Source organism: Chlorocebus sabaeus, chromosome 2 (assembly GCF_047675955.1).
Source record: "Chlorocebus sabaeus isolate Y175 chromosome 2, mChlSab1.0.hap1, whole genome shotgun sequence".
NCBI lineage: Eukaryota > Metazoa > Chordata > Mammalia > Primates > Cercopithecidae > Chlorocebus > Chlorocebus sabaeus.
In genome coordinates this window covers 18,029,270-18,041,725 of record NC_132905.1, presented here as the reverse complement: position 1 = coordinate 18,041,725, position 12,456 = coordinate 18,029,270, and the positions used below count along the sequence as shown (strand labels likewise).

The window sequence follows — 12,456 nt, the reverse complement described above, 5'->3', positions numbered from 1 at the left end:
ACAAATGTGCATATGACTGAGAATGAGAGCGTGGAGTTGTATGTTCATGCACAGAAGCACATGTGAGGGTATGCACACATATGTGCTGTGTATTTGAGTGGAAGTTTCTGGGGAAACACATATGTTAGTGAACGTGTATGAATATATACCTGAATGGGAAAATATGCTTGCTTATTGAAGAGTACCAGTGGACACATGTACATGTATGTAAAAGAACTTATCTATGGCAGGCATGTGTATGTTCTGAATACAAACATGAGCACACACATGAGAGCTTGCCTCCCGTGCATGCATAGCATGCTGGCATGTGTCCACATTTGCAGACCTGCAGGGATATGCTCTGTGTGTATCGCTGTGAACATGTCTGCATTGTGCCCACAGGTGTGAACGTGTCTGTGGGTACAACATGTGTATTCATGTACTGGCATGCTCATGCACACACTGGAACATGAGCCATCTCGCGTCAGAGTGAGGGCTGACAGGGTTGCATTTTCCAAAGGCTCAGCGACCAGTGACAGAGCTGGCCTGGGAGTGCTTGCTGGCAGGAGGTGAGTGGAGCTGCTGATTTGTGACCTGGGGGCGGGCTGTGATGACGGCTGGCTGATGGATGCAGGCGCTTAGACGCCCTCTATGACAGCAGCCGGCTCTCTGAGCTGCCTGAATCAGGAGGTGGGAGGTTAGTTCTTGACCTATGCTGCTCAATACTGGCTTCCCACCTCCCCGGTGCTTGTCCACAGCCACGTGAGGACACACACACATTGGTACACACCAGAGACACAGACCCTGGCTTGGACAGTGGTCAGCCAGCCAGGCCCCTCTGTCCATCTTGCTCCCAGCTCTGCCATCCCCCTGGAGTGCCTCCCCTTTTCACCAACATGCTTCTCTGTCCTCCCAGAAACTCAACCCAGAATCAGAGTCATCTAGGCCCTGTGCAGAGCTGTGGCGGGTGGGAGCGTAAAATGATTTCAGGCCTTTAAAGGCTTCATGCCCTTGGGCAAAGCGCGGGTCATCTGTGAGCCCTGGGTTCCTCATCTCATCCTCATCAAACAGGCCTAATGAAAGCACCTGCTTGAAATCAAACAAGGCAAATTATGTAAAAGCACTAAACACAGTAAACACGGCATCCATTCTCCATGAGATTTACCTATCTTAGTATTAATTATGTACAGTGCTGAGAACAGGGCCTGGCATGCCGCAATGCTATATAAATGTGCTGTCACCGTCATCACTACTATCATCATTGTTGTCATTAATATCCCTGGTTCTGAAATCCTTGGCCAATTGCACATCAATTCTTGCTCAAGACCCTGAATACTCTTTTAACCCCTGATAATGATGGTGATGATGATGATGACAATAAAAGGGGAATATTTTTCTTTTCATCTTCCTAGATGCCTTGTAAGGAGGGCAGGCACGGTAAGTGGAAGGCTCTTTATTTTCTAAGCTCCTTGATAGAGCTGGGTTTGCTCATTTGGAGCCTGGAGCTGGCATGGTTGTATTTTCTGCCTAACACAGGGAGAGGATTTGGAACTCTTGGGGAACCTGGTGGGAACCAATGAGACAGACGACCAAAAGCTCTGTGTTCCATAAAACCCTCCTCTGTGACCCCAAGTCAGCAGAAAAGCTCACAAATGCTTGGCATGAGTAGACACCTTGTGCAACCCAGTGAAAGGGCAGGACTCACTGGATTTCACTGTGGGCTGGCTCAGCACCCAGTGGAGACAGCAAGCATGGATGCAGGAGCTAGAAGCAAAGGGGATCGAGGGAATGTTACCTTTTCCTCCACACCCCACTCTGGAACTAGCAGAAATCATGGGGAGGCTTGAGGACTTCTACAGGCTGTGGAATGCGGTGGTGGGTAGAGGAACGAGCTCTCCCAGAGCACAGACAGGGACTTTTGGATACACCCAAGACATATGTTTGGGGCTTCCTGTGTGCTGGACACTGTGTGTGCTGCTGACGGGGTAGGTTCTGGGGGCCAGAGCACCCAGGTTTAAATCTCAGCATCTCCACTTATTAGTCACTTGATCTTGCACAAGTTACTTAACCTCCTTGTGCCTCAGTTTTCTCACCTGTAAAATGGGGGCTGCCTCATTGCGTTGTTGTGGGATTAAATGCGTTAATTTATGTAAAATGCTCAGTAAGTGTTAGCTGTTGCTATTGCATTTTATCCTTATTGCAACCCTATGAAGTAGGTGGTCTGAGCATATGCACTTTATGGATAAGAAAATGGAGGCACACAGAGGATAAATAACTTGTCTGAAGCCACACAATGGCTGGACGTGGTGCCTCATACTTGTAATCCCAGCACTTTGGGAGGCCAAAGAGGGAGGATCACTTGAGCCCAGGAGTTTGAGACCAGCCTGGGCAGCATAGCAAGACTCCATCTTTACAAAAAATTAGCTAGGTGTGGTGGTGCATATCTGCAGTCCCAACTACTTGGGGGACTGAGGTGAGAGGATCGGTTGAGCCCGGTATATTGAGGCTGCAGTGAGCCATGATTGTGCCACTGCACTCCGGCTGGGTGACAGAGCAAGACCCTGCAAAGAGGGAAGAAAAGAAAGAAAAGATAAGAAAAGAAAAGAAAAAAGGAAGGAAAGAAAGAAAGAGAGAGAGAGAAAGAAAAAAGGAAAGAAAGAAAGAGGGAAAGGAAAGAAAGAAGGAAGGAAGGAGGGAAAGAGAGAGAAAGAGAGAAAGAAAGAAAGAAAAGGGGGAGGGAGGGAGGGAAAGAAAGAGAGAGAAAGAAAGAGAGAGAGAGAAAGAAGAAAGAAAGGAAGGAAGGAGAAAGAAAGAGAGAGAGAGAGAGAGAAAGAAAGAAAGAAAGAGAGAGAAAGAAACAAAGAAGGAAATCATACAGTGGGTAAATAGTAGAGCCAAAGGCTCAGAAGGCGAATCTGGATAAATAATGTTCTTTATTTCTGGCAAGATCTTTGAATCTGTGTGAACTTGGGTAAGTCATTCTCCATGTGTGAGGTTTAGACAGGATGTTCAAGGGACCTATGACTTCATGTCCATGTGTCCCTCTGGACATATACTCTGCCTGTAACCTCCTTCTGGTCAGGGTCAGTATCTGCTAAGGCAACCAGTGCATGTGGAAGGGACAGGTTTGGAGCCAGGGGGACCTGTGCCATCTCTGCTCTGTCCTATACTAGCTGGGAGACTTTGAACCAGCCACTTTATTCCCCTGGGTTTCAGTTTCCCCCTTCTACAATGGAGCTGGCAACCAACCTCAGAAATGCTATTGGGCTTCTGTATGTGAGAGCTGGGCACACAGGGGTGAGAGAGGTGGCGGCAGCTCTCCCCAGGGGTCCCCAAGTTAACATGCCCATTTGTAGCATGAGCTATAGGAACCATGGGTTAAGGGTCCCACATGGGATGATTTGGGGGTTCCCAGATTTCCCTCCACTTGGGCTTACCATGCTAACCCCACATCCCTGCCACTGGCCACTCTCAATGGACTTTAGAAGGCATGTTCAAGTTGAGCAAGTTATCAAGTTCCTTAACCTGGCCTTCAAGTTCTTTTCACAACTACCTCCAACCAGCCTTCCCTGCCTCATGTCCCACCACTCCTCCACCCTGTGATTCAGTCCCAAGGGCCACACACCCCTCCTGAAGCTGCCACATCCTTCTTGCCTTCTCCCCACCCCCAGCCTTTGCAGATGCTCTTTGTTCTGTTTGGAATACTCTTGCTCGCTTGGCCACCTCACATCCCATACTCATTCTTCAAGACCCAGTTGAAGTTACTTCCTTTGGGAAGCCCTCCAGGATTACTCAGTCTTTCTTTAGTGCTTCCAGGAGATCTTATTCTGTTAATTCTACTACTCTTACCAAACACATTATTTTTCGCTGCTTCAGCTCCCTGATCCGCTTCCTTCCTCCAACTTAGGTCTTGAGCTACTGGAAGGGAGGAACTACCTATCATCTGTGTAACCCTTGGCAGTTTACTACTCTCTCAGCCTCAGATTCCTCATCTGTGAACTGGGGCTGACAGTACCTAAATGAGAGAAAATAATGCAGGTAAGGCACTGGGACATACTGGCCATCTCTGGATCTATCACAGTGGACCTTGGCAAATGTGGGAATGAATGAGAGCCCTCTGGGAGGGTAAGAAAAATAAGGCTAATAAGCATTTATTGGGAACTTTCCACATGTCAGGAAGGCACTGAGTTCAGAGTTTAACATCCACTATCTCATTAAGACTTTTAATAATCCTTTAAGGAAGAGACTATCATTACCCCCATTTTACAGATAAGGCAACTGAGGCTTCAGCAGTGGAGGACCTTGATGAAGGATGCCCAGCTAGCAGGAGCTGGAATTCATGTTGGATCAATGTGGAATGAATGAATCACTTGGGTGTGGGGGGAGGTGGGAGGACAGATAACCTGTATCTTATAATCATATGGTTTTAGAGCTGGAAACTCTTCAGGTGACTTAGTCCAGGGGTTCTTAATTTGGGATCCATGAGTGGGGAAACTGATGGGTTCCAAAGCCAGACAGATAAGGTCCCCGCCCCTTACCCAGTGGTTTCTGACCCCTCTGTCTCCTGCCAATCCTTGCATCCACTCAAGTCCTGGAGTCACCCAGCTTGTTCTTTCTTGGCTCCGCTGGTGTTTCAGTGTGGTCTGAGACTCCTGAAGGCTCCACAGTTGCTGGGTGTGTCCTTATCCCCCACACAGGGCAGGATCAGGAGCTGACAGTTGCAACCTTTTCCTCTCCCCTTGGAGATGTAGGGAAAAGGGGAAGGGCATCTGGAGCAAGGGAGAGAGCTCAGACCTTGGAGGCAGACACACTAGGCTTCTAAGAACCACAAAGATAAGAATAGTAACAAAGGCTAGCATTTATTGAACACCTACTATGTGCCAGGCACTGTCCTAACCACTTGACACATATGAACCCTTTTCAGCCTCACAACTTTTCGAGGTAGGTTCTGTTATTAACCCCATTTGACAGATGAGGAAACTGAGGCCCAGAGAAGTGAAGTGACTTGCCCGAGGCCAGGCAGCTGGCCAGTGCCAGAGGCTCTGCCATTCACTGGCCAGGTGCCCTTGGACGGATCACAGCCACTTCTCTGGGGTCCTTTCCCCTTCTATTCCGTGCAGGACACCACCTCATGGTTTCTCTGACGACTGAGCTGGTCTCTGTACAGCGTCCCAGCACACAGTAGGTGCTTAGTAAATGAATAGCCTTCTTTCCTCTTAACTCTGATGGGGGAAACCTGGGGTGGGGGCATCTCAGCGGCGTGCTCCCTCCAGCATTCTCCCCCAGGCCAGGATTGAGTGACCCGCCCCTTCCCGAGTCTGCAACGCCACCCCCATCTCCCATTCTAACCCCAGAGCCACGCCGCGCCCGGTTTCGCCTCAGTTTTAATGCTGTTGGTCAGAATCCCGCACCTCTGGGCCCCAGAGTTGCACCCCTACAGGAGGAGGAGCGAGAGAATCCGCTCCTAGCAAGTCCTCCTCCGTCCGGCCGCCGAGGGAGGGTTGGGGAGGGCAGGGAAGGGGGTCCACGGGGAAACGCGTTGTCCTGGGGGCCCCGGCGTGTGCTGGGCGGGTGAGCAGCCGCGCCCCGACGGCAGGGCGCGGGGCTAGGAGGCCTGGGCCTCGTCGTCCCCGCGGTGGCCGGCATAGAGCGCGGCCAGGGGCCGGAAGCGCGGACCCCAGCTGCTGAGATAGGCGAAGTCCTGCTCGGAGCCCGACGAGCCGCTGTGCAGCGAGCTGAGCGAGCCGGCCGGTGAGTCCGCGCCCTCGAAGGCGTAGGTCTGGAAGGCGTCGTAGGGCGGCACCGATAGGTCCCCGTCCGCCAACGCCACTTTGCGGCTGATGAAGTCCCTGAACACTGAGAAGTCCGGCTCGGGGCTCGGCGGCCCCTGCGGCAGCGAGTGGCGCTCGGAGGGTAGGTGGGCCTGCGGGGGGCTGCCCGCGCCCCCGCCCGAGCCCCCGCCCGCGCCCCCGCCCCCGCCCGCGCCCGCGCCCGCGCCGCCGCCCCCGTCGCCGCCCTTGAGCTCGCCGAAGTCGTAGAGGCTCCGCAGCGCCGACATGTCGTAGGCTTCGGTGTCCTGCTCGCCGCCGCCTTCGTCGTTGTATTTGATGACGTTGTCCCGCATGTCCTCATCCTCGTCCGAGCTCAGGTGGCTCTTGTGGTGGCGCCTGAGGGTGAGGATCAGCAGCACCAGCACTGCCAGGGGGACAGAGGGGGCGACTGAGGGCCAAACCCCGCCTACGGCGTTAGGAGGACCCTCTACCCCATCTCCTCCCGCTTCCCGCCAGCAGAGTGGGCCCAGTCTCAACGTTCCTACAGATTTCCTGGATTTCCGTTCAAAAAGCCATTCTTACAATCAAAACTGAGCTAAGTGTCTGGAGAGGTAGTGAGCTACCCATCTGGGGAGGTATGCAAATCGAGGCTAGATTACTCTGGGGTGGAGGTGGCCAATGGGAGAACAGTGTTAAAGGTTTTCCCGAGTGTTGAGGCCTGAGGTCTCCCTTCTCAGCTCTATGAACATGAGATATATTCTCTGAGGACTCTAGGTGCTGGGGGTGTGTAGCAGGCAGCTGAGAAACAGATGGAACTGGGGGAGTGAAAGATGTCCTTCACCCTGACCTCTCTTTCACCCTCACCCTCCTCTGCCACACCAGAAGTCTTGAGCTCCTACCCAGCCCTTTGGTTCTCAGGTCAACGCCTGCAGGAACCCTTCCCTGAGAGCTGCAGGCCAGGTTCTGTGCCTTCCCCTCCAAGATTCCCCAGGACGGGGCTCCTTCCTCTATCATACTGGTTCTCAAAGTGCAGCCCCTGGGCAACAGCAGCATCCCCCTGGAAGCTTGTTAGAAACGCAGACCCTTGGATCCTGGCACGGATCTTGTGGCAGTGGAGGGGGGTCTGTGTTTTAACAAAAAGACCTGCAGACATGAAGAGGCAGCTCAAGTTTGAAAGCCACAGCTCTGTCATAGACCAGACCCTGCTGTGTTACCATGTCTGTCTCCTCCCCAAAACACACACCCTAAGCTACCCTTGAGCACCTGGGAAATGTTCCTCTATCTTGGTGGCTGGCATGCAGTGAGCACCTGAACCATGCTTGTTGAATGAATGAATGACTGAAGGAAGAGGTGGATGGAGACACGGGTAAGTGAATGAATGCTTGTCCCCTCTTGGCTTTCTTCACTTGATTTCCAAGACTCCACATTCTCCTTCTCCTCCTCCAACTTCACTGATCACTCATTCTCAATCTTCTAAGCAGGCTTCTCCTCGCCTACCTTAACTCAGATGTCCTAGGATTCAGACCTCAGTTCTGTATCCACGCTCCCTCTCTTGGAGCTCTCCTTTGGTCTCAACGGCTTTAAAAGTTCCATTTAGAAACTGACAATTCCCATATCTCAGCCTCCAGCCTGAACCTCTCCCCCGAAATCTAGATTGTACATTCAATTTCCTACTCAATATGTCCTCTTGTTGACCAAGCGAATCTCAAACTTAACAGGTCCAAAGGTGAAATACTAATCTTTCCCCCTTCCCCACCCTGAGTCTCCCCCACCTCAGTGCTAGCAACCCCGACTTTTCAATTACTCAGGGCTGTTAAGTCTCTTTTGCTGACGGCTAAATCTCAGTGTCTGGCACATGGGAGGGACTCATTGGATGGATGTATAGGTAAATGATGGTGGGTGGATGGACAGACAGATGGACAGACATGTACCAGGTACTGTGCTGGGCACTGGACTCTTGTTGCTCCTCCAAACAGCTCCAGTGGCCAGGGCTGGCTGTGAGGGCTATGGGGCAGGGCACCTGCTCACCACCTAACAAGGTGGCCTGTGACAGGGAAGAGCATGAGAGCTGGGGACAGGCCTGGAGGGAGGGCACAGGGAAGGAAGGTGTCAGGAGAGAAGTGGGAAAGATGGATGGATGGCTTTCGGAGCCGAGGCTGGGAGCTATGGAGGGGGATGCCCACGGGAGCAGATGGTGAGGTTTGCGGGCGGCGGGCGACAGATGTGCCAGGCCTGATCAGCGATTCCGCCCGTCACCTTTAGAGCACTGATGTGCACTGTCTTCGTTTGTGGGCAATTAGGCAGAAATTTGTTTGCACTGCCTCTGAAAATGAAACTGCTGTAAAGTGCACCCTCTGGAAAAAGGGTTTCTGAGCCATGGTCTGGGGTGGGGAGAGAAGGGGGGCCTCCCAACTAGGAGAAGCCTGCCCAGGGCCTCTGCTGGGACCTGAGGAGGTACAGCCTGGCCTTGGGCAGGTCCCCAGAGGGTGGACAGAGGCCATGCCAGTGCTCGGCAGCGAGGGCATGGGGAGGCAGCTGACATCTCCCAGGGAGCACAGCAAGGCTAGAATCTGCGCTTGGACCTCCCTTGAGCTCCTCTAGCTTTGGCCTCAGTGCCCTTCTGTACTTGGGTGACTACAGCTGTGAAAGGTGGCATATGGCCACTCAAATCCAGGTTAGCTTCTGAAACTTGACCTCTTCATTAGGGACACTTTGGGGTTCAAATGGCTGCTAGTGGGCTGGAACCAGTGTAGACTTTGCACCCCTCCCCACCACCAATGACTTGAGATTTTGCTCTCAGTTTAGATTAATAGCAGGTGGTGTAGTTAGAGGAGTAGAGGACACAGGGTGAGAAGACGTAATATCAAATCCGAAGACTATCCGGTACCCTTACACCAGCCACCTAACCTCTCTGACCCTTAGCGCTTTCATCTGAAAAATGGGATAATATATGCCTGGCCATGTGGTTGTGAGGTTCACAAGAGCCCTTCTTACTAAAAGTCCTACATAGAGACTAAAAAGGGACCATTCACATAAGAGAATTAAAAAAAAATATGCTAGGGTGAGGTTTAGGCTGTGTAGGGGATAGGCCACAGTGAGCTCATCCCTGGAGTTGGTGGCGGGGCTGCTCTGCACTTAGAAGACTCCTCATGGGGGCTGCATGTTAGAGCTTGGAGATCGTTTGGCCAGCCCATCCTCATGTGGACAGGGAAGCTGAGGCCCCATGGGGGCTGGTTAGGAAGGAAACCCAGGACCCCAGGATGGGGGTCAATCAGGCAGGGCTGGGTGGCTCTCGATGGACTCACCGACCAGTATGAGAACGCAGACCAAGAGGGCAATGAGGGCGCCGGGGCTGAGGGAGGCGGCCATGACAAAGGCCGTGGTGTTGCAGGATTGGATGGTGCCGGAGCTGTCGCAGCCACAGATGCGGATGGTGAGTGTGCCCGTGCTGCTCAGCGTGGGTGGCCCGCTGTCCACTACCAGGATGGGCAGGAAGAACACGTCCTGCTCCTGCCGGTTGAAGCCCACATGCTGCGTGTGCACTGCAGCGGTGTTGTCTGTTCCAGAAGAAGGGGGTGCGGTGTGACTTGGAGCCGGGGGTCGGCATCCTTGTCCTAGCCACCTCTTGATTGCACTGTGAGATTTACCTCCCTATGCCCCAAACGACAGCCTCCCAGTGGAATCATGGGTCTCTTCTCTGATGTCCCGAAATTCTGTTACAAGGTGCCTCCAAATTCTGCCCCATGCTGCCCAAAGATTCTGTCCCCCAAAGTCTGCCCTCAGCTGCCCAAAGATCCTGTCCCCACGTAGCTCACAATTCTGTCCTCAACCATCCCAAGATTCTGTTTTCAGCTATCCTGAGATTTTGTCCTCAGCTGTGCCAAGGTCCCCGGCTATTCTTTTTTTTTTTTTGAGACGGAGTCTCGCTCTGTCACCCAGGATGGAGTGCAGTGGCTGGATCTCGGCCCACTGCAAGCTCCGCCTCCCGGGTTCACGCCATTCTCCTGCCTCAGCCTCCCAAGTAGCTGGGACTACAGGCGCCCGCCACCTCGCCCAGCTAGTTTTTTGTATTTTTTAGTAGAGATGGGGTTTCACCATGTTAGCCAGGATGGTCTCGATCTCCTGACCTCGTGATCCACCCGTCTCGGCCTCCCAAAGTACTGGGATTACAGGCTTGAGCCACCGCGCCCGGCCGGTCCCCAGCTATTCTAAGATTCTGTCCCCAGCTAGGCCAAGGTCCTGTCCTGGCTATGTCTTTTTTTTTTTTTTTTTTCCATTTGTCTCAACAGTTTGTTTTTGCTCTAGATTCCACCCCAGCTTCCCAGTGTATTCTGACCCTAGGAGTCCTATAAGGTCCTTGGGTTGTGGTTTGTTGGGCCCTGACAAGTCCTGGGTCATCAGAAGGGACCAGGTCATCAGAAGGCAGAAGGCCAGCCAGCATCTGCCTTTGGCTATGGGATCTTTCTGTCTTTCATACCCCAAGGCTAGTTGAGAGTCCTAGAGCCTGACAAGGAGTCTCTGCCTAAGAGGTTGAGCCTAGAGGGCTGGGGGCGTGGTGAGGGGCCTGATGAGGGGCCCTGGAGCGTTGAGGTCTTCTTCTTCACGTCTTTCTTTTTCACATAGGCGGCCAGAGAGGAGAGTGAACAAATACAAATGGAACTCATGGCACTGGTTCAGCCTGTCACTGGGGAAGCCAGGCAGGACGCAGGGGGATGGTGGCTGGCCTTGGATCACAGGCTGAGGTGACAGGTGGCACCCCCTTCTCCGCCCTTCCTGCCTTCTTCACACCTGTTCTGTAGGAGTCAGGCCACCTGACCCTCTGTCATTTTGATGGCCCCTCTCAGTTCTGCACACGCAGGGGGACGAAGTGCCTAGAGCTCTGAAGGCTGCTACCCCGCCCTTCACAGCCAACTCTGCCAAAGGGGGCCCTGCCTTCCTGCTGGGGGCCTTCAGTCCTCCTTCTCCCTGCGGTCTTCAGTCTGCTCTTTCTAATCTGAGAGCCAGATCTGGGAGATCTGTTGGCAGCCTGGGTTCCTTGCCCTGCTTCGTGGCCCCAGTTAACCCAGCCCCTTCCCCAGACACCCCCAATTCAGCTAGATCTGGCCTTTCTCATCACGGATGCTATGCAGCAGAAGGAGCCTTGGGAAGGTCTGACTTGTGGCCTTTGGCACATCTCAGAAGTGGACTGCAGGTCCAGATGCAGCGCAACTGGCCGTGAGTTGGAAGCTGCCCACGAGGTGCCGGGAACATGAGGGTTCATGCCATTAGCCTATCTCCTTTTACACATATTTGAGAATTTCCATTAAAATGTTGAAAAACAATGCAAGTCTATCATTTACTAGCTGGGGAAACCCACTGAGCTTCTCTAAGCTTCAGTTTACCCATCTGTAAACTCAGAAAGGGTATCATGCAGGTGTGAGGATTAAATGGTGTAATTCACACATAACGCTTAGAAAAGTTCCCAGCCCATAGAAAGGCTCAATAATGCTGGTTAATATTTTTTCAGATCCCGCCCCCACCTTCCCTGTGCTGCACCCACTGCTGGCTCCCTGTCTAGGCTGCCCTGCCTTTGCTCATAAAGTTCCCGCTATCTGGAACACCCTTTTCACCTTCTTGCCTGGGCAAATTCCTCATCCGTCATGCTCCAGCTAAATGTCACCTCCTTTCTTGTGGCCTCCTTTCTCCGCTTCCCTGGGAAGGAAGGATTTATGGCTCCCCCTCTCCCTGCTCTGACTACGCAGGTGCCATGCACAGTTCTGTTACAGCACTTGTCACATTGTGTTAAGTTAGTGTGTGCCTGTTTCTCCACTGCATGGCCAGCCAGGGCTGGCACGGAGCCAGTCTTGAAGAGCAATCCTTGAATGAACCACAGCTTTTAGGAGAACTGGTGGTCTCTGGTCAGCCCCTCAGGTCCCTGCAGCCACCCCATCCCCGGAGCTTACATGGGGTGGTCACACTGGATGGCAGCTCTGGTGGCCACCTCAGCCAAACAGAAGCAATTAAGGCAGAATTGCAGGTCCCTTGGGTTGGAAAGCCTTGGGAACTTGGCAAGGTTGAGTCAAGTTCGACAGTTCAAACTGGCTACACTCAGGCTTGAACTCTAGCTCTCCCACCAAAGGGTGCGTCAACCCCAGCTGGGAAAAATCTGCCTTCTGCAGGGGAAGAAAGGGGGCTGGAGGGCAAGATGGGAGAAAGAGGGAATGGCATGGGACCCATTTGCGCTGAATGGATATTTTTTATGCATCAAGGACTGTCTGCATATTTGAAATACATAGTAATGTTTAATCCTCACAACCTATTAAGAGTTGTGGCATTATTCCCATTTTGTATATATGGAAATTGTGGCTCAGAGACAAGTGACGTGTCTGAATTTTTCCAGTGAAACCACTCTTCCTTCCTTCCATTCATCCAACAAATCTTTTTTTTCTTTTCTTGAGACAGGGTCTCACTCTGTCACCCAGGCTGGAGTGCAGTGGTGTGACCTCAGCTCACTGTGACCTTGGCCTCCCTGGCTCAAGCAATCCTTCCACCTTAGCTTCCTGAGTACCTAGGGCTACAGGTGTGCACCACCATGCTCAGCTAATTTTTTTTTTAATTTTTAAAGTTTTTTTTTTTGTGTGTGTGTACAGATGAGGTCTCATTATATTGTCTAGGCTGGTCTCGAACTCCTGGACTCCTCTTGCCTCAACCTCCCAAAGTGGTGGGA

General features: G+C 52.4%; 1 protein-coding gene across 1 annotated transcript in view; it reads right to left on the bottom strand.

Moving 5' to 3' along the window:
* Positions 1-4,817: 4,817 nt before the first annotated feature.
* Positions 4,818-12,456, bottom strand: part of CDH22 (cadherin 22) — a 134,700-nt gene continuing 127,061 nt past the window's right edge. Inside the window, exons 11-12 of the mRNA XM_008015408.3 lie at positions 9,056-9,307; positions 4,818-6,174 (exon numbers count right to left, since the gene is read on the bottom strand). Coding sequence (XP_008013599.2) covers positions 5,585-6,174; positions 9,056-9,307 — 842 coding nt within the window. The 3' untranslated portion in view covers positions 4,818-5,584. The remainder of the gene's footprint in view (positions 6,175-9,055; positions 9,308-12,456) is intronic.